General features: G+C 42.0%; 1 protein-coding gene across 1 annotated transcript in view; it reads left to right on the top strand.

Moving 5' to 3' along the window:
* NVL (nuclear VCP like) overlaps positions 1-25,029 on the top strand; it is a 75,083-nt gene that overhangs the window by 27,431 nt on the left and 22,623 nt on the right. The window contains 5 exon segments of the mRNA XM_042445800.1: positions 66-284; positions 2,520-2,624; positions 7,058-7,120; positions 7,554-7,673; positions 14,162-14,261. Of these exon segments, the coding sequence (XP_042301734.1) occupies positions 66-284; positions 2,520-2,624; positions 7,058-7,120; positions 7,554-7,673; positions 14,162-14,261 (607 nt within the window).

Here is a 25,029-nt window from a genome sequence, read left to right as displayed (position 1 = left end):
CCTCCCACCACCTCCTAGTTGTAAATCTTTTTGTATTTTTTCCTTCTTACTCTTCTCCTCTTCAGGATGAATTGCAGAGGCTGCTCCAGTTACTAAAGGAACTAGATCCCCTGGGGGAGGATAAGTTGCAAAAGCTGTCTATTGAGATGAATGACTTCATTGTTGCACTCTCTTCAGTGCAACCTTCTGCAAAGAGGGAAGGCTTTGTTACAGTCCCCAATGTGACGTGGGCAGACATTGGAGCCCTGGAGGACATTCGGGAGGAGCTCACCTTGGCAATACTGGTAGGAATGGAGATTTCTAAAAAATGCTTTTAATACATGCAGAGCTACAGTCTCTTCCAGAGATTAAGCAATTGCTGATAGCAATTCTAAACTGGCATTTTGTATTGTTTACTTCAAAGTGTATGAGGCAATAACTCTTTTCCTTGACTTCATCTGCAAAGTACAGTAGTCAGCAAACAACAAATTCTTTGTACTTGGAAATCAGAACTAAGTGACTTGAATTGTAGCTGTAAAATTGAGAACATGTTTGGATACATCTTTCATTTGGACAGCTCAGTAATCATAATATAACACATACATTTTCAGCTGTTCAGAACTCTCAGGCATGTTCAGCATACCATCTAGGCTTCTATTTTCTTTATTTATTTGATACACCACCTCCTCCTATGTTAATACTACTAAGGAGCCTGTCTGTTCCTCCTAGGATGGAGACAGTTCCAAACAAGAGCTGGAATTTAAAGGTGGAATCTATCTGTGTTTGTTGGTTCATCTTAGCAGACCTAGGAACAGCCTCCAAATGCTGTCAGAAACCATTACAGCACTTGGTAGAGGCTATCTTCACTGTCTGCAACCTCCTCTAACATTTTGTCTTTAAAGTAGAAATGGAGAGTCCGTTATTTAAATGTATTACTTAATTATTTAAACACAAACAGTGGATATTCCTTGCCCTTCCTTTTGGGAGTCAGGGGTGGGAGCTTTATTTACCACCTAACCTGGTTAAGAGTTTGTTCCTGACATGGATTTTGACATGAACTAAGGATGCCAGTGCAAGAAATGTATTTTAATGATTGTACATATTTAATTTATATCCCAGTGTGAGACCCATGGCAGCTTAGAGTATGCCTTAAAACAAAACAGAACCCTGGCAAAGATTTTACAGTGCACTCCACAGTTTGATAATTAGGAGCCAACCTCATGATTTATTTATTATAATGATTGCTGCACCACACCAGAAAACCAGCCATTGCTTGGTGCTCCCTAATCATCTCTCCTAAAAACTGTCCATCCAAATGGAAAGCTTCTTTTGTTACTTTTTCTAATAGAATGGTTGCTATGATGTATAGGAATGTCATCTCTCTCTTTCAAAACATTCTGTCAGCTGTTGATTTTTGCATGTTTGAATCTTATGTAGATTGCTTGGAAAATCTTCATTAAAACTCCATAGAGTGCAGTGAGGGTAAGAGGAGATCTTTGAGATATACCTAAATATAATACATGAGTTTCAAGAACTCTTTTGTGGACACTTCCAAAGCTAAGGCTGTAGCAGAGGGTCAGATACAGAGCCATTCTATTAGCTGTGCTTGGAAGAACAGCTCCATTTGGGTCCTCCTTTCCCTGAATTTTCCCATTACAGGTAGTTACAATAAGAACGAATAGGTAAATTTAAGAGCTGGTGCATGGGTTTGCTTGTTTTCCTGCTGCCTCCTCATCCTTTTGTTTTGTTTTGTTTCATAGCTTTAGGTAGTAAACCCATGGGCAGGAGCTCTTTTCTCATGTAAGCTTCTCTGTGGATGTTTTTGGCTGAAATGCTTTCAAAAAATAAGCAACAGATAAATGGACAGAATGGCTTCAGCAGATGTTTATTGAACCTGTTTCCTAAGAGCTTGCAGCCAAGGTCTTCAAGGTCTTGACTTGAAGGTCTTTTCCTTATTCTTCAGCCAGTTTCACAATCAGTTTCCAAAAACAATGTTGTCATGCCCCCCTGCCCTTAAGAAATCAGGAGATCTCAGCCTTCTCTAGTTCCTGGCTTTCTTCCTGCTATCTGAATAATCAAATGCACTTGACTTGATGCCAATATTCATACTGCTCAACTGCATGTGAGTAACTATACATACCATGTGCCCCGTATGTGTGCTTTTAAACCCAAAGGCAAACAATGAGAGGTTGCTTTTCAAAGATCTCTTTGCTTCTAAATTACCTTTTCCTTGACAGTCCTACAACATGCTTATTTTTAAGCTTTATTTCGCCTGCTTAAGTATTTGTCATGAAGCTTGTTTAAGTTGTTCTGTAAGTAATTACCACAGTGAGTGAGATGACAATGAGTGCTAACAACCTAGTTGTCTTTGACTTACTTTTGGTGACTTAATTGGCAGATTTGGGGGGAGCATTTTAATTTAAGGAGCCCTCTCATGTCACTTTCAGAATCCTTCATCTCTACAATGATATGTTGACAGTTGCCAAAAATTAGTTGTTTTTTCTAGTTTTACCTATGTGGGGTACCTCTACTTTTTACAGGCACCAGTACGGAATCCTGAGCAGTTCCAAACTCTTGGCCTCACAGCTCCAGCTGGTATACTCCTTGCTGGCCCTCCAGGTTGCGGCAAAACATTACTTGCTAAGGTAATTTTGCCTGCCTTGCCAAATTTTGGCTAACTTGTTATTAAGCTCCATTAAAGTGCTAGTACTTACTGGCTGAGGATTCTGTAAGCTGAAGTCCAAATAACATCTTCATGCTCTTTTTATCTTTCTTAACCTTATGATTTGATGTTCATTGTATTTTGCTATATTACTGCTGTTAGTTTTGTCATCTCTGTGTGACCCAGTTTAAAAAATTGACTGCCATAAGTTGTGATGACAGCCACTGATTTACCATAGTTGGCTTTAGAAGAAGTATGACAAATATGACAGTGTCGTTACCTATCGGCATGACGGGTATATACAACTTTTTCTCCCTCTGGCATAATATGCTGAAGTAAGATAAGATGAATGGCAAGATTGTTGAGGTATGGAGCAGCATTGAAAATGTTCAGATGTGGCAGAGAAGCTAATGGACACTGTCAGGGATTTGAAGGGTTAAAACACAGCACACAGGGAAATGCTTGATGTTTGTGTGTTTGGCCATGAGCATTCAGCAGAAGGACAAGGTTGATTAGCACAGCTGATGCTCATTGGCTCAAGGACACTTCAGTGTCTAGGTGCAGGTATCCATGAATGATGAAACCATGTGTCTGGATTGCACAGGGGACACATGACATGGTTACACACAGGAACTCACTGGGTTTGGGAGACCACATGGTCTGGAGTCTATATAAACCCAGGGGTTGCAAGGAATAGCTTGTGGGTTTGTAGTAGGAGTTGGTTTGGTATGCATTGTGGAGTTTGGAGAGATCTGTATTTGTATTATAGCACTATGAATAAAGAGCACTTCGGGAGACTTTGCTTCTCTGATGGTTTATCAGAAGAAGTCTGGCATCGGTTTGCTGTGTGTCCCCGGAGGTTCCTGCATTGCTTCAGTTCCTGGAAGACATCCAGTTGCTATTATCTCAACTGCTTTTGGAGCCATGCTTCAGCTTCTAAAATTGCTAGCTCTGCTACAAAGGTCTGATTTAACCCCAGGACTCGTTTGAGTTGCTGACAGTGGTTGTTGGACCCCAGCAGTTGCGCTGACAGATACTCACTGCCCTTAACCAGACATCGGTTGGACAGTCAATTGAAAGGCTGATAGAAAAGTGTGGCTTGCAGAGTGCAAAAGCTGTTAGAAGCCCAATGACTCCTGGCTATGCCAGTTGTGAGTCATCAGACGATTTTGACAACCCAGAGTTGTTCAGAAGTATAGTGGGCAGCTTGTTGTTTATTGCCAACAATACAAGACCAGATACTTCTTTTGTAGTTGGTGTGTTAAGTAGAAAGGTTTCCAATCCGAAGGTAATTGATTGGTCTGCATTGAAACATGTTGAAGTATTTGAAAGGCAGTTAAAGCAGAAAGCTAGTCATTCAGGGAAGCATGGAACAGCTAGAGTGTTTTGCTGACAGCTCTTTTGCATCTAAATTGGTGGATATAAAATCAGTTACAGGCCTGGTTGTGAAGTTTGCAAGTACACCAATAATTTGGAGAAGCAGAAAGCAAAATTGTGTTGCTTTGAGCAAAACAGAAGCAGAGTTTGCAGCATTATCAGAGATGACAGGGGAAGTGCAGTGGATCAGGCAGTAGCTAGAAGATCTGGGAAAGAAATGCACAACACAAACATTTGTATTTGAAGATTCACAAGCCTGCATTGCCATGACAGAGGCTGAAAATCTCAAATGTCTCACAAAGTACATAGGGGTAAGGTACCAAAACGTCAAAGAGATGATCTAGAATGGAATCCTAAGGTTGGAATACATAGGCGCTTTACAGACTGCCCAAAAAGGGCAGTCTGCCGGCGCCGCTGGTTGCTGTGTCCGGGAACCGCAGCAGACAAACCGCGTGATTCCCGGACACAACAAAAAAGAAGCCCCAAAATGGGGTTTCTTATTGCAGGGTGGAAATGGCGCCGCAAGTCACTAATGGCACACTTGCGCCGTCATTTCTGCTGCGTGACGTGCAGACGCTAGGTGTCCGCAATGTCAAGATGGTGGCGCCCGTGTAGAACGGGTGCCACCATTTTGTATGCGCTTGGCGCATACTGGGGTTAGGGGTGTCTGGAAAGGACTCCCCTTTTTAACCCTAGTACGTGCCGAGCACATACTTTACGCACGTCTGTAACGTGCCATAGATACCAGGGACAGTATAGCTGATGTCCTCACAAAAGCACTGCCAGTGGAGAGACATGAACAGCTTACTTGTCTGATTGGTATGGTACCTTAACAACACAAGTCTGACACACTGAAATAACACACATCTGTACATTTTGGTGGGGAATGTTGAGGTATGGAGCAGCATTGAAAATGTTCAGATGTGGCAAAGAAGCTAATGGACACTCACTGCCCTTAACCAGGAATTGGTTGCAGCTGTGGATCTAGACAGCAGGTGATTGTCCAAGGTCACAGAGTGTGCCAGAGAGCAGCACGTAGCACTTCTTTAAATATGATGTGTCATTTGGAATGGTGGACAGTAATCCAGGTAACACAGGAAATTATACAGGAAGGGGTTGAGCTAGATTGCCACATGGCAAAAGTGTATATAAGCTCAAATCATCATTGTACAGTGTGGGTTTGTAGTAGGAGGAGTTTGTCTGTGTAGCTTTGTTCTCGTGTGTGTTTGCAACAAGAATAAACAGTGCCTCTTTAGAGAAAAGCCAGCCTACGGTGCTTTAATCTAGCATCTGTTTTTCCTGGCAAAGCTCCAGTCTGCCAGTTTGTCTATCTACTCACAAGCTTCCAAGATTAATCTGCATTTATCTCTGCATATTTTCCCAACAAAGATATCCAGAGCAAATAAAAAGTAGCTCTTCAAGCATACAGTGGGTAGAAATTTTAGCTACAATATATAATAATTAATGCTAGACTGAAAAAAAATTTTAGCCAGGATAGTCTATCAGCAGCTATTGACTGTCATGGCCAGAGCTTGGAAACATTATTTTTTGAACTACAGTTCCCCTGACTGTCATGATTAATAGCACCTCTTGCCAAAGTAATCTGGTGTTTGCAGTCCAAAAAAAGTAATGCTTTCAAGCTATAGTGATGGTTATATTGAATTGTTCTGTTTAAAGCTATGTACTAGTTGTGGATGTGTGAACACCAAAGGCAGGAGAACCATGGCAGGAGATGGCTGTGTTTCTCATATCCTGTTTTGTGGGGCAAAAGTTAGACTCCTCTTAGGTTCTTAAATTGCTGAAGATTAAAGAGAATAGAATTTCCCTTTTATTTTGTTGCCATTTCATAGTGCCACATTGGCCCCAAATGTATAGACGGTACTTCTTTATTCCAAGTGCATGATATCCTCTTGTAACCTTAAATTTCTTGACAGGATGCCATTTCCTTCTGAATTTCCTACTTGACAGGATGCAATGTCCTACTGATCAGTGCAAAATCCAGTTTTAATTCCAACTAATGTTGTTGTTAGCTGCCTTTGAGTTAACCTCGACTCATGGTGACTGTGAATGAGACATCTCCAAGCCCCCCTATCCTCTACCTCTCTACTCAGGCTGCCTATAGAAAACTTTCGTGTGTTGACCTGAATCCTAAAATTCAAGAAATTACAATGCATAGAAGTGCAATGTTTTATAAATAGAATAAGAATCTAGGTTTCCTGATTGTTGTCTTAAAATTTGGATTGAATATTATGTATGTTGTGTTCCATCACTAATGTTATTATGTTATTATGAAAATGTACTGTAAATTATTATAGTGATAGCATTCAAAGATATTGCCATGTTCGTCTGTAGAATCAGTACGTAGGAAGATCTTGTAGCACCTCTTGTTCTCTACGTGTAAATGATCATAGTTAGGGTTTCAGATGATGAACAACTGGTGCTTGCACTTTCATTGGAGGTCATGCCCTGTGTTACACAATAACTTGGATATAGTGAATGAGTACATAGGATAGTGCATTTTTCACAGTAGTGATGCCCCACTTTGTGGAATTTGTTGAACTCATTGAATGTCCCATGATCATATAGACCAACTTGCAGATGCTAGGTAAAGATATTTCAATGACCTTTTGGACTGAGTGGTAACATACTTTATATGTGCTATCTTCTCCCTGCCCCTGTCTTGGCTGCTGTTTCTTTAAATTTTGCTGCTTGGTGATTTCATTTGTAATATTTATGGGAAAATTGCAATTCTGTGGGAGAACACATGCTTTGCATACAAAATGTCCCAGCTCAACCTCTGCCTAGGATTAGGAAAGACCACTGGAAAGGCCAAAACCCTGGAAAGTCAATACCAGTCAATGTATACTATATAGAGCTAGGTGGGTCTGTAGCCAAGGGACCATCTTGTGTTCCATAGTATGATTTGTTTGTTTCTATCATTTTATTGTTAGTTCTTGAGAGGGGCTTTGTGGCTGGAAATACACATGTAAGTTTAAAAATAATGTAGTATATTGCTTATATTCTCTTTTTTCTTGGTAGGCTGTAGCAAATGAGTCCGGGCTGAATTTCATTTCTGTGAAAGGTCCTGAACTATTGAATATGGTGAGTTCTCTTTTTACTGCTCAATTATCTGATTAAGTTTGAGTTTATTAAAATGTTAGAGTGCATCATTTATGTAACAAAAATAATACAGTAAAATATCTATTTTTCTCACTCTTGTTAAGTTGTCCTTGCCTGCAGTGGAAATGACACATTTAATTTAGTCATTAAATTTTGCCTCAGTTTCACAATCTGTTAGTTGTGGCTCAGGATATAGTGCAAAAAAATATTTAAAATCCTATTTTCTACCTCAAGTAAGATTAGGGGAGAGGTTTGTGTGAGTGCAAGATTTGCTTCTTATTTCATTATAGAGAATATTTTCAGAGTTCTGAAGCAATCCTTTGGATAAGCATATCAGTGACCCAGCTTTATTTTGCTTATCTGTAAAAACAGAGATTCAGTGAAAAAAATATGTTTTGTAAAATTCCTGTTTCAGTATGTTGGGGAAAGTGAGCGTGCAGTACGTCAGGTTTTTCAGCGTGCAAGGAATTCAGCACCATGTGTCATATTCTTTGATGAAGTTGATGCTTTGTGTCCACGGAGATCAGACCGCGAGGTGAGTTTAAAACCACTTCTGTCAGTCACTTAAGTGAGATGTAAGATAGGAAGAATATAAATGACTGTATTGTATCTGCTTTCTAAATAGCCCTGCAATTTAGGTTGCTGTTCCTATTATAGAGATGAGAAACTCAGAGCTGTGTAACTAATCTGTGACACATTTGGGAACTGATCCCTTATTTTTTAGATTCAAATCCACCACTTGGTACACTGTACCACACAGGCTTGTTCATCTTCTGCTTTAAAGAACAATAATATACATGGAAAACTACCGTAGCTTCACTGCATATTGATACTACATTGAGAATTCTTCTAACCTGAAACAATCAAACCAAAAATGTAGCAAAATAATTTATAAGGTATTGATGGAGGTTTCAATGAAAAAATTGAGGGGCTGAAGGGACTGTGGTCCCATTAATAATAATAATGATAATAATAATAATAATAATAATAATAATAATAATAATACATTTTATTTATAGCCCGCCTCTTCCTGCGGATCAAGGCAGCTTATAGCAAATAAGAGTAACAATAAAATATGATATACAATTAAAATCCAGATTTCTAATTAATCCCCTATCCCAACCTCTCTCCCAATCATAAAAATTAACAAATTAAAAGCAATAACAGTATAAAATAAACAGAATATAAAATACTAATTAAAAGAAAAAAATAGCTAATATTAGAGCAAATTAGAGGTGAGACATCTGTTTTTCTTGGGGCCCCTAGGGCTGCACATGGCTCACAGGTTGTAAACTTGACCAATGCTTTCCTTAAAAAGTAGTGAGGAAGCAGGATTTTTGCTTGGGCCTCGCTTCCATTGGCAGTTAAATCTACGTGGATATTATTGACTTAAACGTTTTATTAATAATAAGAAAACAAGTTCATCCCATGATGATATACACAACATATTCACAGCATATAGTACAAATTACATGTTACACTTCACAAATTCATTTTTGAGGTAGCAATCTCCCAATGACAGTTAAGATCCCTCTCACCCATTTACACCCACCAAAAATTGTGTTTAGAAGCCCACTGTCTGTGAACCTGAAGGTTGTTATAGCCATTATCATTAACTGCCATTGATTGACATCCTTTCATCTCTTTTTCAAAGTGGCTAAGTTAGTAGTCGTCATCATCATATCTTATTGCTTTAAATTCCATAAAGCAGAAGTGAGCAACTGTATAGTCTCCTAAGGTGAAGTCGAAGGCTTTCATAGCCGGCATCCATAGTTTTTTAAGGTTTTGGGGGCTATGTTGCCATGGTCTAGAAGAGTTTATTCCTGATGTTTTGCCAGCATCCGTGGCTGGCATCTTCTGAAGATGCTGGCCACAGATTCTGGCAAAATGTCAGGAATAAATTCTTTTAGAACATGGCCACATAGCCCAAAAAACCCACAAAAAATTCTCCTAAGGCCTTCACAAAAACTATGCCACTGAATTGCTCCATCAAATTTTAGCAGCACACTGCCCAAGGTAATTAAGGCAACCCGAAAATGCATGTTTTGAAAGGGTTTTTTCCTGATGATTTGCCTCTGATAATCAGCAGTGCAACTGCTACTGAATTCCAGGAATGGTTATGAGCGGTAGTGAATACTTGAGTCAGGGACATATTGGTCCCCAAACTCTCTGGAGTTGCTTACTATAAAGGGAACAAGTGCTTTCGTCTTTCTTGCTTGCGTAGCTGCATGGTTTCAAACAAACTTGATCATGAAGAATGCTGACACTTCCCAGGAAACTATGATTATCAGTGTCAGATCAAACGAGGGTTATAAATCACATTTTGAAGTTGACTTAAGAGACCAGCTTCTGAGCCTGCTGTCTATAATTTCCTGGTTCAGGCATCACAGAAAGCTATATGGGAATTTATCCAGGAAATTTTAAATTGTATCATGCCATAAATAAAAGCGGTACCAGGGATAGAGCATGGGACAGGTCAAATATATGTCTTGGCTTTAAAATCTAGTATGTAAGTACATCCAAACCAGGTCTCTCCTTTCTTACCTTCGGCCTCTTTTTGCAAAGAAAAATAATGACAAAACAAAAGTAAGAAACAATGCAAAAGGTAGCAGCAATACATTGCAACAATTTTTTTCTTCAGTGTACTATCATTTTTGCATAGTTTAGTATTCCTTTTGATTAGTCATAGTTTTGAAAGGAAACTAAATTGTTTAAAATATAAAGACTTTCAATGCATTGTTTATAAAACAATAATTAGACAAGGTATAATACAGAATAAGTAAAGAGATAGTAGAGGAATACCTTGTTAATCTAAATGAATTTAAGTCTCCAGGACCAGATGAACTACATCCAAGAGTATTAAAAGAGCTGGAAAATGTAATATCAGAGCCATTGGCAATAATCTTTGAGTCCCAGCAGACTGAAGGAGGGCAAACGTTGTTCCCATCTTCAAAAAGGAAAAAAAAGAGGATCCCAACAATTATCGTCCAGTTAGTCTGACATCAGACCCTCGGAGGGTGATAGAGTCTTCTTCCTTGGAGGTCTTTAAACAGAGGCTGGATGGCCATCTGTCAGGGATGCTTTGATTTGGATTTCCTGCATGGCAGGGGGTTGGACTGGATGGCCCTAGTGGTCTCTTCCAACTCTACAATTCTATGATTCTATGATCAATACCAGGAAAGATTCTAGAGCAGATAATTAAACAGAGAGTCTGTGAACATCTAGAAAGCAATGCCATAATCACAAAAAGTCAACATGGGTTTCAGAGAAAGAAGTCATGCCAGACAAATCTGATCTCTTTCTTTGATAAAATTACCAGCTTGGTAGATGAAGGGAATGCTGTGGATATAGTATATCTTGATTTCAGTAAGGCCTTTGACAAGATTTCTCATGACATTCTTGCAAACAAGCTTGTAAAATGTGGGATAGACAAGGTAACTGTTACATGGATTTGTAACTGGTTGACCGGCCGAACCCAAAGGGTGCTCAACAATGGCACCTTTTCATCCTGGAGAGAAGTGACCAGTGGGGTCCTACAGGGCTCTGTCCTGGGGCCAGTGTTATTCAACATCTTTATCAATGACCTGAATGACAGAATTGGGAGCATACAGATCAAATTTGCCGATGACACCAAATTAGGAGGAATAGCTAATACTCTAGAGGACAGGATCAAAATTCAAAATGACCTGAATAGACTTGAAAGCTGGGCCAAAGCTAACAAAATGAAATTCAACACGGAGAAATGTAAGGTACTGCACTTAGGGCAGAAAAATAAAATGCACAGATATAGGATGGGGGACACCTGGCTGAATGAGACAACATGTGAAAGGGATCTTGGAGTCCAAATGGACCACAAGTTGAACATGAGTGAACAGTGCAATGCGGCAGCTAAAAAGGCCAATGCAATTTTAGGCTGCATCAATAAAAGTATAGTGTCTAGATCAAGAGAAGTAATAGTGCCACTGTATTCTGCTTTGGTCAGGCCTCACCTGGAATATTGTGTCCATTTCTGGGCACCACAATTTAAAAAGGATGTTGAGAAACTGGAGCCATGTGTCCAAAGGAGGGCAGCTAAAATGGTGAAGGGTCTGGAAACCATGTCGTATGAGGAACAGCTTAGGGAGCTGGGGATGTTTAGCCTGGAGAAGAGACGGTTAAGAGGTTATATATATTTGAAGGGATGTCATATTGAGGAGGGAGCTAGCTTGTTTTCTGCTGTTCCAGAGAACAGGACCCGAAGCAATGGATGCAAGCTACAGGAAAAGAGATGCCACCTCAACATTAGAAAGAACTTCCTGACAGTAAGGGCTGTCTGACAGTGGAACACACTTCCTCAGAGTGTAGTGGAATCTCCCTCCTTGGAAGTCTTTAAACAGAGGCTGGATGGCCATCTGTCAGGGATGCTTTGATTTGGCTTTCCTGCATGGCAGGGGATTGGACTGGATGGCCCTTGCGGTCCCTTCCAACTATGATTGTAGTAAATCTAAGTTCCAGCACATTTAGTATGTAATAATTCTAATTAATATATGCATTACATCAGGGTTTATGTTCACATACTTTTCAACATAATAATGGGAAATCCTCCCATTAAACATTCTAAATTTGGACATAACTTTAATTTTTATTCTTGGTGTTATGATACAAGTTCCTAAAAGTGTTTGTCAAAATACAAAAGAAATAAAATATCCATTCTCATGTCCATGAGATTCTTAACACCCCTTTAGAATAATAGAAAAGTCATTTTAGGTGCAGTTAACTGTGCTCACTTTTAATTATACTGTACATCACTCTGCTTAAGTATAATCCTGTCCATGAGAAGAGTCAGTTGAAGTCATGATCAATACTTACATTGTTCTCAAGGATGTATGTGGGAGGTTTATTTATCTAAAGATGGGCCAGATAAGATTGAAACACAACTTTGGCATCTTTAAGTGCTTTCAGGTGTTACTAAATCAGATAGCTGTTTGAATCATTTCCACCAACAGGTTCTCCTCCCTGGTATTGCATTGTAATTCTGAAGGCTCTATATCAGCTGAAATTCAGTTTATATCTGTTTTGTAGTATCTTTTTTTTTCCCCTCTTAGAATTTTATGATCTGATGGGCTTGAAATTCTTACAGTGAGGTGACATTGGGCCTAACCAGCCACACATTTTCCCTTTGCAAGGTCACCTCACTTTATTGTTTTTTGCCTTTCCAGCATGCATGCATCAAGCTATCAACCAATAGCTGTTACTGTTGACTGGTCAATCTAAACCACCTTGCACTCTGATTGGATGCTTCTCCATCCAATCCCCTTTCCCCCTTTGCTGCCCCAGTGAGAAAGAGAGGGAATTTTAAATGTGGAAACACACACACACACAAATATGAATCAGAGAAAGAAATAATCAAACCATTTTAATAGCCTTTTCTTTATGGACATGTCGAACTATGAGATCAGCGGTGAGGGATCAAATCAGGCTACCATTTCCCTCTCCCCCACCAACAAAACAAAAACAAACAGCTTCATTTATATACCACTTCATATCGAACTAGCAATGTCTAAGCGGTTTACAACTGTAAGCTAATTGCCCCCAACAATCTGGGTACTCATTTTAGCGACCTTGGAAGGATGCAAGCCTGAGTCAAGCTTGAGCCCTTTTGCTGGTTTTGAACTTGCAACCTTATGGTTTGTGAGTGAGTGGATGCAGTACACCACTGCGCCACCAGGGCTCCTAACCCCATTAGCATTGTGTCCTCTTCGTTTTTATTTCAAGGAATGGAGTGCATGTATACTCAGTGGCATCACTGGTGGCATGCACAGGGGTGACACCATATCGGTCCTCCTCCCATGGGGGAGGAAGAGGCATAGTGGCAGGGAGTGAAACCCAGCCTCCAGCATGGCTGGGTCCATCTAGGGGGCTGCCCAGCTTTCAGCTCTTCACGACTGCCACTTTCTTGCTCGCTCCTTGTCAAGCCAGCGTGGCCAGTGTGATGGTGGCTACTGCAGCTGTGGCTGCTCCCGTTGCCTGGTCATGACCACCCTGTCAGCTTGCTGTTCTTACTGGACTTGGTCCTCACCCATGGCTGTTGCAGTGAGTGGCAGTAGCAGTAGCAGAGAAACTTTTCCTATGAAGGAGGTGGTGGCGGTTCTTCTGCAGACCAAAACAGTTCCCTCTCAGAGCTTGCCAGGGAGGAAGCGTGGAGGCAGTCTACTCCTCCTCGCTAGTGGACTGTTGCTGCCACCCTACTCACAAGTAGAACTTTGTGGTTGCGCCCTACTCATGAGTAAGCCCCAGCCACTGCCCCCCTTTGTGGAGAGGAAGGAGAAGGGGTCAGCAGGCTTGGTGCTATGCCCTCTGGCAGCCTCTCCCCTGCATTGGGTGATACCAGGGGTGGTGTGTATTCCCTTTCCTCTCTGATCATTTGCTCACTTATGCAGAGATATCATGCACTCAGTCCCCTACATCCTCCCCCCCACATACATCTGCATGAGCAAGTGAACAAATGATCATGGAAGGGAGCATGTGAAATCACTACACAAGTGAGTGAACAAATAATTGGAGAGCAGAGTACAAAGAGTAAAAGCAAATGCAGCACTTGGGAAGGGGGAAGAAGTGTGAGAAGATAACCCCTCACCGCTGATCTCATGGTGAACATGCAGTGAAGTAATAAAACATGGTGATATAAACCAGGCTTGCCACACCTAACCAGTCCCACACACCAAAAACTCTTCCTACCCCTTCTTCCACTCTGAAACCACCTCAGAGCACCAGCTATACCCAGGAAAATGGAGATTTTTAGAAGATTTGGGGTAAAGGATGACTTTTTAGATAATAGATTAAAGCCTTCTGGACCACATTCCCTGCAGCTTTCCTACAAATTGTCAAAAATGTATGCCCAGCTTGTGGCCACTACAAGGTGAAGCCACATTTTTTCGTCAGTATAGACAAGCCCCAAGGCTATGAAAAACATCAGCCTTCAGATGTGTTGATGTGGTAAATTTTTGTTGTGTTTGTCATTTCACTGCATTCTCACTCTTTCAGTCAGGTGCCAGTGTCCGTGTAGTGAACCAGTTGCTGACAGAGATGGATGGCCTGGAATCTCGTCGTCAGGTTTTTATTATGGCAGCCACAAACAGGCCAGGTAAGAACAATTAAACAATTGGAGCTAGTCTTAGGAGCATCACATGAGTTGTTACTCTGTTGCATGGTCATGTATTTGCCCATAATAGAGGCCATTGGAGATTCAGCCATTGGAGATGTTATGTCAGTACAGAAATAGAAGTGCTCCAGTGTTTTATTTGTAGTAATGTGAAATGTATCGTTTTGGGATTCCTAAATTATCTTCCTTGTCTGTGCTCAGTAGTGAGGTTGTAGGGATGAGGTAAACAGAAGAGGTTTATTTCAACAAGGTGTTATTTTAAAAACATACTGACATGTGTTTTAAGATGTTCAATTATATAACAAGGGATGAGTTGTGGCCAGTGATACTCCTCAGTCTGGCCCATATCACTCTCTTGGGCCACACAAGTTCCTCCAGGACAGATGTCATCCCCATTGTGGAATACTGGATGATGAGGTTTAAAAATGTGAAGTGAATTGGTCAGTTACTGGTTTCCAAATCTTCTTGTTTTCTGAGGCCACGTGCATTCCACTGTTACTCTAACCAAAAGCATTTCTGGAGAACCTTTTCTAGAGTGAAGTCAAAGGTTTTCACTGTCGGCATCCATAGTTTTTTGTAGGTTTTTCAGGTTATGTGGCCATGTTCTGGAAGAGTTTATTCCTGATGTTTTGCCAGCATCTGTGGCTGGCATCTTCCGAGAATGCTGGCATAGAAGTGAGTAGGGTATGTGATGTCTGCTGTTGGAATCCAATCTTACAAGAATCCACACAGAGTCCAGTCTTCAAGTAAGAGCAGTAAGTTTATTCACCCATGAGCTACTGAGCACAGCCAGTCCCAGGAGAGTGAGATGAGGAAGAGAGAGCAATCAATCCCTCTCCAACTCTCTTAAGAGTATATATAGACTACAGCTGATATCACTAAGGGCTGTGTCTTAAAGGTACCTTACATCACAGGGTATATATAATGTGTGATCCTTGGTTGAGAGGAAGTGATTTAAGTGTTAATCTGTGTGTTGGTCTGTAGTTGAATGGTAAGGCCTCAGGGTGTCTAATTAGTGATCTGTTGTCTGCTGGGAAAACCCCTGACCCTGGGTGGTTTTCATTTGCACTTACTGGGTCTTGATTAATAGTCTGTAACCCCGCTTCGATCCACTGGGAGAGGCAGAGAAACACAAATAAATATTATTATTGTTGTTGTTGTTGTTGTGTTTTTCAGGATTGGTAGCCAAACTTTGGTGTGGTACAGACCTCCCAAAAAGGGAGGCCTGCCGGCGCCTGTTTTTCCTCTGCAGGGAAACTGCAACCGCCAAACCGCGCAGCTTCCTGCAGAGGAAAAAGAACGTGTGACTCCTTTGATGTGTGGTAAAAAATACCTTCCCTTTGGGTGGTTGTTTATCTTCACTCCTATGGGTTTTTCTGAGTCTGGCAGCCCTTCTGATGTCTGAGCTGTAGAGCCCAGTCTAGGTGCTTCAATTATCTTTGAAGAACCAACACACAAATTAACATGTAAATCACTTCCTCTGAACCAAGGGTCACACAGTATATATACCCCACTATGCCAGCATTCTCTGAAGATGCCAGCCACAGATACTGGCGAAACGTCAGGAATAAACTCTTCCAGATCACGACCACATAGCCCGAAAAAATCCTCAAAAAAACTCTCTGGAGTCTTCATTGCCTTGCTAGTTCTTCCACAATTTAATATTGACCCCTTCCTTCATTCTCTTCCCTTAAACTATACTGTTTTCTCCATCCTTGTTTGTGTTCCTTAGAGGTGATATGTTTAAATATTCGAAAGGATGTCATATTGAGAATGGAGTAAGTTTGTTTTATACTGCTCTGTTCTGCTAAGACATGGAACAATGGATGCAAACTACAGAACAAGAGATTCAACCTCAAGCTCAGGAAAAAACTTCCTGACAGTAAGAGCTGTTCAACAGTGGAACACGCTCCCTCGGAGTGTGGTGGAGTCTCCTTCTTTGGAGGTTTTTAAACAGGCTGGATGGCCATCAGGGATGCTTTGATTATGTATGCCTGCATGGCAGGGGTTGGACTAGATGGGCCTTGATGTCTCTTCCACTATTCTAGATTCTATGATCTGCTTAGACTATGGCTGAGCAAATGTGATTGTTTTTGTGTCCTTTGCAGCCTTATCACCCCCCAAAATAGTCCAGTCATGCCCCAAGAAGCTGCCAAAAGTTAAGCTATTTCAACCTGAGCTTTTTGAGGAGGGAATATTTTGAAAACTAGAACTGACTAGAAGTAGCTTCAGCCTTTTTTTTAAAAGAAAAAAGGTTCCCAGGGTCTACAAGCTGGGAAATGGACTAAAGTGGACGATGCAGGGCATGTGTATCAGATGCCTTCCCTGATGGTGTTTTGATAACTCTGGCGGGTTATAGACCACCGCTTTGAGGCGGTCTGCCGCCGCCGCCGCTTGCTCCATGCGGGAGCCGTAGCAGCCACACCGTGCGGCTCCCGCACGGAGCAAAAAAGGAGCTCCAAAATGGAGCTCCTTCTTGCGGCGCCTCTATGACGTCGCGAGGTGCCGCTGGCACATTCGCAATGTCATAGGTGCTGCGACACGTTCGGACGCTATGCGTCCGATACGTAAAGATGGTGCCGGCCGTGTGGAACGGCCGGCGCCATATTGTACGGACAGAGTCCGTATTAGACCCAGGGGCGTCTAGAAGAGACGCCCCTTTTTTAAAATGGGACGTCCTGCGGAGGTCCCAAGTGCCGGTGTGTAACCGGCCTCTGTGTCCAACCCACTTGTCCCAGATAGTTTGAGTCTGAGTCCAAGGTAGCACATTATAATAATAATAATAATAATAATAATAATCTTTATTTCTATCCCGCTTTTCCACGGAAGTGATCAAAGCGGCTTACAAAAATACAGTTAAAACATCAGTATATAAAATTTAAAAACATTACCAGGGGATATAACAGGGAGTAACATGAAACGAAACGGAAAATGGAACATATCACATTCATCAGGGGCTAAATAAGGAACAATATTTACAAAAAAATGGGGTCAAAAAACAGGGAACACAGAGAGCAAGGGGCAGAACAAAAAGACACAATTAGCTAAGGTGAAAAAGCCAGCTGAAATAAGTATGTTTTTAATTGTTTCTTGAAAGAAACTAGTGATGCAGAGGAGCGGAGCTCTGTGGGAAGCTCATTCCACAATGAAGGGGCAACAACAGTAAAAGCCCTCTGAGAGGTCCGTACCAGATGAGACTTAGGGACCTCTAACAGATTTGTCCCAGATGATCTGAGAGTGCGGGGCGGATTGTATGGGGAGAGGCGGTCCTCTAAGTACCCTGGGCCCAAGCCATTTAGGGCTTTATAGGTCAAAACCAACACCTTGTATTGAGCTCGGAAGCGAACAGGCAGCCAGTGAAGATCTTTTAAAATAGGAGTTATATGGTCTGTCCTGGAACTACCAGTGACCAATCTGGCTGCCATGTTCTGCACCAACTGTAGCTTCCGGGTTTGGTACAAGGGTTGCCCCATGTAGAGCGCATTGCAGAAATCCAAACGAGAGGTTACCAAAGCATGTACGACAGTTTCAAGGTTCCGACGATCCAGGTAGGGGCGCAGCTGGCGTATCAGCCGAAGCTGATAACAAGCACTCCTAACCGCCGCATCCACCTGCGAAGTCAGCTGGAGCGACGAGTCAAGGAGTACCCCCAGACTGCGCACCGAGTCCTTCAAGGGGAGCGTGACCCCGTTCAGGACCGGATGACAAATTTCACCACCTGGGACCGGGGAACCAATCGCCAGTACTTCCGTTTTCCCTGGATTCACACTGAGTTTGTTTTTCCTCATCCAGCCCATTACTGACGTCAGACAGGCCTCTAGAGGAGAGATGCCATCCTTAGTTACTGCATCAGTCGGAGACACAGAGAAAATTATTTGGGTGTCATCAGCGTACTGATAACACCGCGCCCCGTGTCTCCGGATGATCTCTCCCAGCGGTTTCATGTAGATGTTAAAAAGCATGCATACATCTTTTTGGCCACAATTAAATGTCTTGCTGCATTCTTCCTTTATTATGTCCGTGACTTCTGACCATAGTTTTTCTGGTTCCCAGTCAATTATACTTAACAACACAAAGCAGTATTGTGTACATTTGTTATTTAAATGGGCCATAATCTACTGAATCTCACCTTCCTCTGCAACAGTTATAATATTTCATGGATCTTTTTCTGCTTTGTCCTAGCCCCTTTCTGACTTGTTCCATTGGTGGTTTGTCTGAGCTTCATTTGCTGTCTCCTTCTGAGACCTCCATGGTTTGAAATGGGTCTGGGCTCCACCATATTATTGAAGGATTGAAAAGTCTGGTGTGTGCACTCTGATAGGTCTGGCTATATGTCTGAGGCTTGGCTGAAGAACAATGTCTAGGTATTAGGAAATACCACAATGTGAAGGCCATAGGCACTGGTTCTGTCAAAAACCCCCCCCCTTTTTTTTTTTTTTTTTTTTTACTATTGTAGTCCTGACCCATGTTGCCTAATACATACCTAACCAGATACCTAAACTCATGTCCAGCTACTAAGAAGTGAATTAAGACCTTCCATCTTCTTCTTTAACCTGAACAACAGTAACTAATAAGTAACATTTAAAGACTGTATTTAACGAATAACAAGTATGGTAAGAATTAAATACAGCAACATTTAATTGAAGAAAAAAGGAATGGCTGGTTGAAGTTAAGTTGATATAAAGGAATTGTACTGAGGTGACCCTCTGCCATTAGGCAGATGGATTTGAAGTCCTTGTTGGCCAAACATTAATAGTACAGTGCACCTGCTCTGTATACGGACGCACTATACATGGCTTCAAGCTTACGCTGAAGCCGTGTGACAAGTAAACAAATGTTGTGTGCGCCTATGGCAGGCACGCCGCACCACAAGAACACACCCCATTGTTTGCAATGGGGCACAAGCATACACAAAAGGGGCCACTTTTCAGTAGTATAGTAAAGCTGAATTTTTATTACTGCCATTGATACATTTTTGAATTATCTTAGTTGGGAAAAGGTTAGCTTGTTGAGAAAATTTAGAAATGGCTGAGAACAGACTAGACAAGTGAATTTTCCTGTTATTAACCTGCTTCCATAGTCTGTGTGGTTATTGTAGAAGGGAGGGAGAGATAGGTCATACTTGCACGTTTTGATGTTCCTTGTTTGCTTCTGCACTAGTACATAACCTTGGGAGTGCATCTTCTATCAGCCTTGCCCAGGGGGTGCATATCAGCCCAGGTTCCCCATACAACTAGCTGTGGGGATTCAGTTGGGTCATGAACTGGGAATAGTCTGAGTAGAATGACTGTGAGGGAGTGCTGGGCCCCATCAGTAAAAGGATGCTTCTCTGCTGTGTACCATCTGTTGCATCATTTACCACCTGTGAAGCTTATCTTACAGCACTAATGTGTCAGTCAGTGTTCATTACCAAAAGAAACATGTAGGGAAGTGAGTTCCAGCACAGAACAAGAATGATAGAGTGAGATGTGAAAAGGGGTGAAAAGACTAGGCCTTCAAGACTACAAGATAAAATTGCTGTTGAGAACCAAACCAAGTAGAGGAGATCTGCTAAGGAGGTAGTGGGAATTCTTAACTTTAGATATATAGATGGGCTTCAGGGAGTCCATGAACCACGTGCAAAGACAATTGATGTTACTTTGTAAATGCTTTTTTTTTTCAAGAGTGAGGATGAGGTTCCATAGCTTTTCACCTGATTTTCAGAGTATATAACCTCAGAAAGGTGGGGGGGACACATTGTGCTAAGGACAACCAATCAAACATATAATAATAATAATAATTTGTTTTATTTATATACCGCTATTCCAAAGATCATAGTGGTGAACAGCAAGTAAGCTAATTAGCAAGTAAGCTAATTTGCCCCCAACAGTCTGGGTACTCATTTTAGCGACCTCGGAAGGATGCAAGCCTGAGTCGAGCTTGGGCCCTTTTGCTGGTCTTGAACTCGCAACCTTGTGGTTTCGAGTGAATGGCTGCAGTACAGGCATTTAACCACTGCGCCACCAGTGCGCCACAAAGATTTGAGACAAATCAGTTGATAACAGATTTATACAAAAAACAGAACATGCTTATAATTAACAAACCTAGGGCAGTTCCTAGAAATAATGAACCTAGAGACAGTTCAAAATAGTGAAGGGAGCTGGATGGCACCTCTTCCCTTTAGAGAAGACCGACCAATTTTGCCTAACAACGGTCAACTTGCTGGAAAAAGGCTTTTTGCTTTGAGAAACAGAATGCTCAAAGATCTCACTTTAAAGGAACAGATTGTGCAGTTCATTGAAGATTTGTTTGTAAGCAATTATGCTGAAAGAGTTCCTTTGTGCAGTGAACCCCAAGAATAATGGTTCCTGCCATACCATAAGGTATCTCACCCACAAAAGCCAGAAAAGATTGACAGTATGCAAGCTGTGTTACATTGTCCCAACGTGCTGGTCTGTGTCGGCCGGGAGCCCTTCAAGCCAATGGTGAAGGAGAACCCCAGGAAACACTTTGGAGAAATTGCCTGGCCTGGCTTCCCGATCCAGCAGCAACAGCTAAGGCAAAAACCAAGAAATGAACTTTGGATTGAAAACCAAAAAGAGTGTGATGCAAGGTTTTCCTGGTCATCAGGAAAATCCTCCACAAATGGCCTAACGATGTCCTCGGAGAATGGTGTTCCATTTCCACACAACTGTCCACACTCTAAAGCTGGGGAGTTGGCCCATTCCCTAGTCAATGATGACATAGAGAAGAAGGCGCATGTGAATAAGGATGGCAGTTTCTCTGTTGAGATGAAAGTCCGCTTCTGTCTTCTCAATGATGAGACTCTCCAGTGGTGTTTGCAGATCAAGAAGTCCAGCCTGATGAATAAAATACCCTGTGAAGAACTAAGCATCAACCACGACAATGGATTGGAATCAGCAGAGAACCCAGAGGTTAGCTCAGAGCTGGATGACTCTTTCTATCCCTGTGACGCTGACTCTTACATGTCCAATCTTGATGAGTCTGAGAATGATGAGGCTCGTTGCCACAAATGTGGCAAGCTGTGCAAAGACTATGACATTTGGAAGAATCCCATGCATACTTCTCAGAAAGAAGAGCAGGGAGTGAAGAGCACATGGTACACCCATTCTTCATGCTCGAGCACTTCATCTCACTGGAGAATCATCCCCAAAAGGGTAGCCTCCGTTGACATTATCCGTATCTCATCCAGTCGAGAGGAATATTCTAAACGTGTGGTGTGAGAGTCTTCTCATTATTCAGAAGCTGTAGAGAATATGGTGGAATACCATTCGGTCAAAAACTGCTGCTGTCAACATGGTTGAGACCTAGACCAACACAAACCAAAGGGGGTCTTCTGAAGAAATGGATGCCATAGCCAACTTGGCCCATTCACAAAATGAAGAGGAAACCACTATAGAGGGAGGAGGAGATGAAGGCAAAGGTAGCTGACCTGGGAGCAGCAAATTGAAATCATCTCAACGATCAGCAGATGGACATGTAGCTCTTTTGGTAATTAGACACTACCATGAAAGGCCACCATAAGAACTATAAGCAAAGACAAAGTGGTCAAGTATCTAAGACCTTTGTCAGATTTAGTTACCCTGTTCAGTGTTAGATACAACATTTGATTTGATGTATAAATGGATAAGATAGGTCATAAGGTTGCAAAATTTCGTTGAAATTTTGAGCGGGGAGTGTGATGTCCAGCCAGGACTGTTTGAATCTCCCCCTGCATTTTCTTTCATATTGGTTCAGGCCATGGTATGTTTTAGTGTAGGAAATGTTCATTGTATTAGTTGTGGGAGGAGCTGTAGGATCGATCCCCTGCGTTTTTCCAGATTTGGTTTGCCCCTTCCCAGTATGCTCTGTTGTAGCTAGAGGCTTTTAGTTTGGAGCAGGCTTTGCTGTGAGCAGGCAGAGAACTGTCTTTTGGTGGCAAACAGGCCCAGACAGCCAGAAAGGGCATTTCTTACACGTTAGCCGATTTTAGTTACCAAGAATAAGTTAGTCAAATCAGTTACCAGAAATTAGTTACCTACTACAAGACAAAGAATTGAGGAGCTGAAAGACCCTGCACCAGCTCCATTGAGAGAAGAGATCAAACCAAGATCAGACCCAGAAAGATAACACCCTGAAGATTGCTGAAAGTCTGTAAAGTATCTTTTATTTCAAGTTATCTAGAGCTGGGGAGGACAAAACTTTATTTTTGTTCTTCAAATTAAACTTCCCCCTTTTTGAACTTTACATTCAGCATCAGAGCCTTTTTGGGTAGAAGAGTTTGATCTCACCAAGGTACCGGCGTTGCACACCCAAACCTGCCACTACCTTTAGTTGGGTGTGTCTTCACAGGAGGTCTTAATTGAAATGAAGGGTTTGGATGCAAGAGGCCTTCTCTTCTACCAGTGCAGATCTGTATTTCTTCTTCATGATGTGCAAGTATTTCTTGTTCTTCATGGTCAAGTCATCTTGGAGAATATTGACTTTGTTCACTTTCAAGACTGGGAATGATTCATGAAAGATTTATTGTACTTGGAATTAACTTCTAAATGTGTTCTTGTACGTGTCTGCTTTGTGCTCTGAGGAATCCAAGCATATCACTGAAAAATGCTAGGTGTTCTTGTGAATAAGGGACGTGCATGACATTTTCCAATCCATTCTTGCCAGATGGCTTTTCTAGAAGCCAAGCTGAGACAGATTGATAGAAAGCAGGAGCAAGGGACAAGCTTTGCATGTTGTCGATTCCAAGTTTAATCCCGAGTGTATCTCAAAAGGATCTCAGGATAGGAGCAAATGGCTCAGTGGATTGGTAATCTTACTCAAGTGAAAGGTGTGTCTGTATGCTTATGCATGTTTAGCCTGCCTTTTCCCTTTTTGTTGCACTGATGAAAGAATGATGTAGCAGCACTGGCAAGACAGAAATTGAGCAGAACGTACCTGTAGGCTGTCTGTTGTGGTTACCTCATATCTGACTTTAAAAAAAACAACAGGTGAGGCTGCTCATTAGAACAATATTCAGCAGTATAAAATTTATGCTTTCATGATACTGTTCTGGAAAATGTAGCAGAAGCATTCTGGTTTCTTGTACTATCACCATGCCATGATTCTTATCTTTTGCTTAACAAGTAGATAGCAATTTGATTGAGAGTTCCTGCATGGCAGGGGGTTAAACTGGATGGACCTTGTGGTCTCTTCCAACTCTAGGATTCTAGGATTCTATTATTCTAATACTTCGGACAATTTAAATTTAGCCAAAAAGTACTGTTGCTATCTAAAAGGGAGAACAACATTTGAGAAACCAAAAGTTGAGAACCATTTAGCATAAAGTGAACGCACCCATGGCTCGCCACATTTCTCCTAACCTGATCCCCATTTGGCCTCTCCCTGTCTCCCTGCTTCCCTTCCTCTGTTCCCTCTGGAACTGCCGCTCTGCTGCCCCAAAGCAACAGCAATTCATGACCTTTTTCTCTCTAAATCCTTTAACCTCCTCGCTCTCACCGAAACCTGGCTCCCAGCCCATGATACTGCTACCTCCGCTTCCCTTTCTTTTGGTGGTCTCTCCTTCACCCACACTAGCTGTCCTGAGGGTTGAGGAGGAGGGGTTGGTATCTTGCTATCTAACTCCTGCCAGTTTCAAGTTCTATCTTTTCCCCCCAGCTATCATTTCTCTTCTTTTGAGTTTCATCCTATTAGACTCTTTTCTCCTCTACAGCTCCGGGTCGCAGTTATTTATCGCCCTCCTGGCTCTGCCACCCAGTTCCTCTCAGACTTTGAATCATGGCTGACATTCTTCCTTTCAGATTCAGTCCCCACTTTGATCCTAGGTGACTTCAATATCCACGTTGACGATGCCAATAACTCTACAACATCCTGCTTTAACTTTCTGCTAGCTTCTTTGGCCTCCAACCACATCCAACCTTCACTCATTCTCTGGTCACTGTCTTGACCTAGTTCTTGCTGCAAACTGCGCCATTTCTGACTACCTGGCACTTGACTTTCCACTATCTGATCCATTTTAATCTCCTTGCCTACGTATACTCTCTCCTCCGCCATACTATTCAACGCCATTTGTGATCTTCAATCTGTCGACTCTACCATCTTGGTCTGGACCCTGGTTTCTTCTATCCCCTTCCCTAAATCGCGGGATGTCGGCTGATTCAGCTATGTCTTTATTTTAACTCCACTCTTCAAACCTTGAACCGCTTTGCCCTGGCTCTGTCCCGCACTTCTTCCTCTAAGACTAGACCTAGCCCTGGTTACCCCCAACATTAAGTTTCTCCGGTCCTGCTCTAAGAGCGGCCGAATGTCTTTGGAGAAAGTCCAAAGAGTGGGATGATCATCCATTTCAAATTTTTCTTTCTTCCTTCTCACAGCGCCTCTCTATGGCAAAACAGAATATTACAAATCATTGATCTCCGCCAATGAGAGGCGCCTCGCAGCGTTTGTTCTCCACTTCAACACGTGCTTAAACTTCCCTCTCCTCCTGTCCTTCATCATTCTCTCCTAATGACTTTGCTAATTATTTCCATCTCTAAGATTTACCACTATTCGCCTGAGATATGTCCCCCCCATTCTCTTCTTCTGCTCTTAACTTTTATCGCCCTCCACCTAACAAATTTTCTGTGTTTCCTCGGCCTCTTTGGATGAACTCTCTACACTTCTGAACTCTTTCCAAACCGGAACCTGTTCTCTTGATCCAATTCCTACTCGTCTTCGATCCTATAGCTCCCTCCTTCTGCCCTCGCTTCTCCATATCTTCAATCTCTCTCTC

This window comes from Sceloporus undulatus, chromosome 1 (assembly GCF_019175285.1).
Source record: "Sceloporus undulatus isolate JIND9_A2432 ecotype Alabama chromosome 1, SceUnd_v1.1, whole genome shotgun sequence".
Lineage (NCBI taxonomy): Eukaryota > Metazoa > Chordata > Lepidosauria > Squamata > Phrynosomatidae > Sceloporus > Sceloporus undulatus.
Note: the sequence above shows the minus strand (reverse complement) of the source record. Positions and strands in the feature narration are given on the sequence as shown.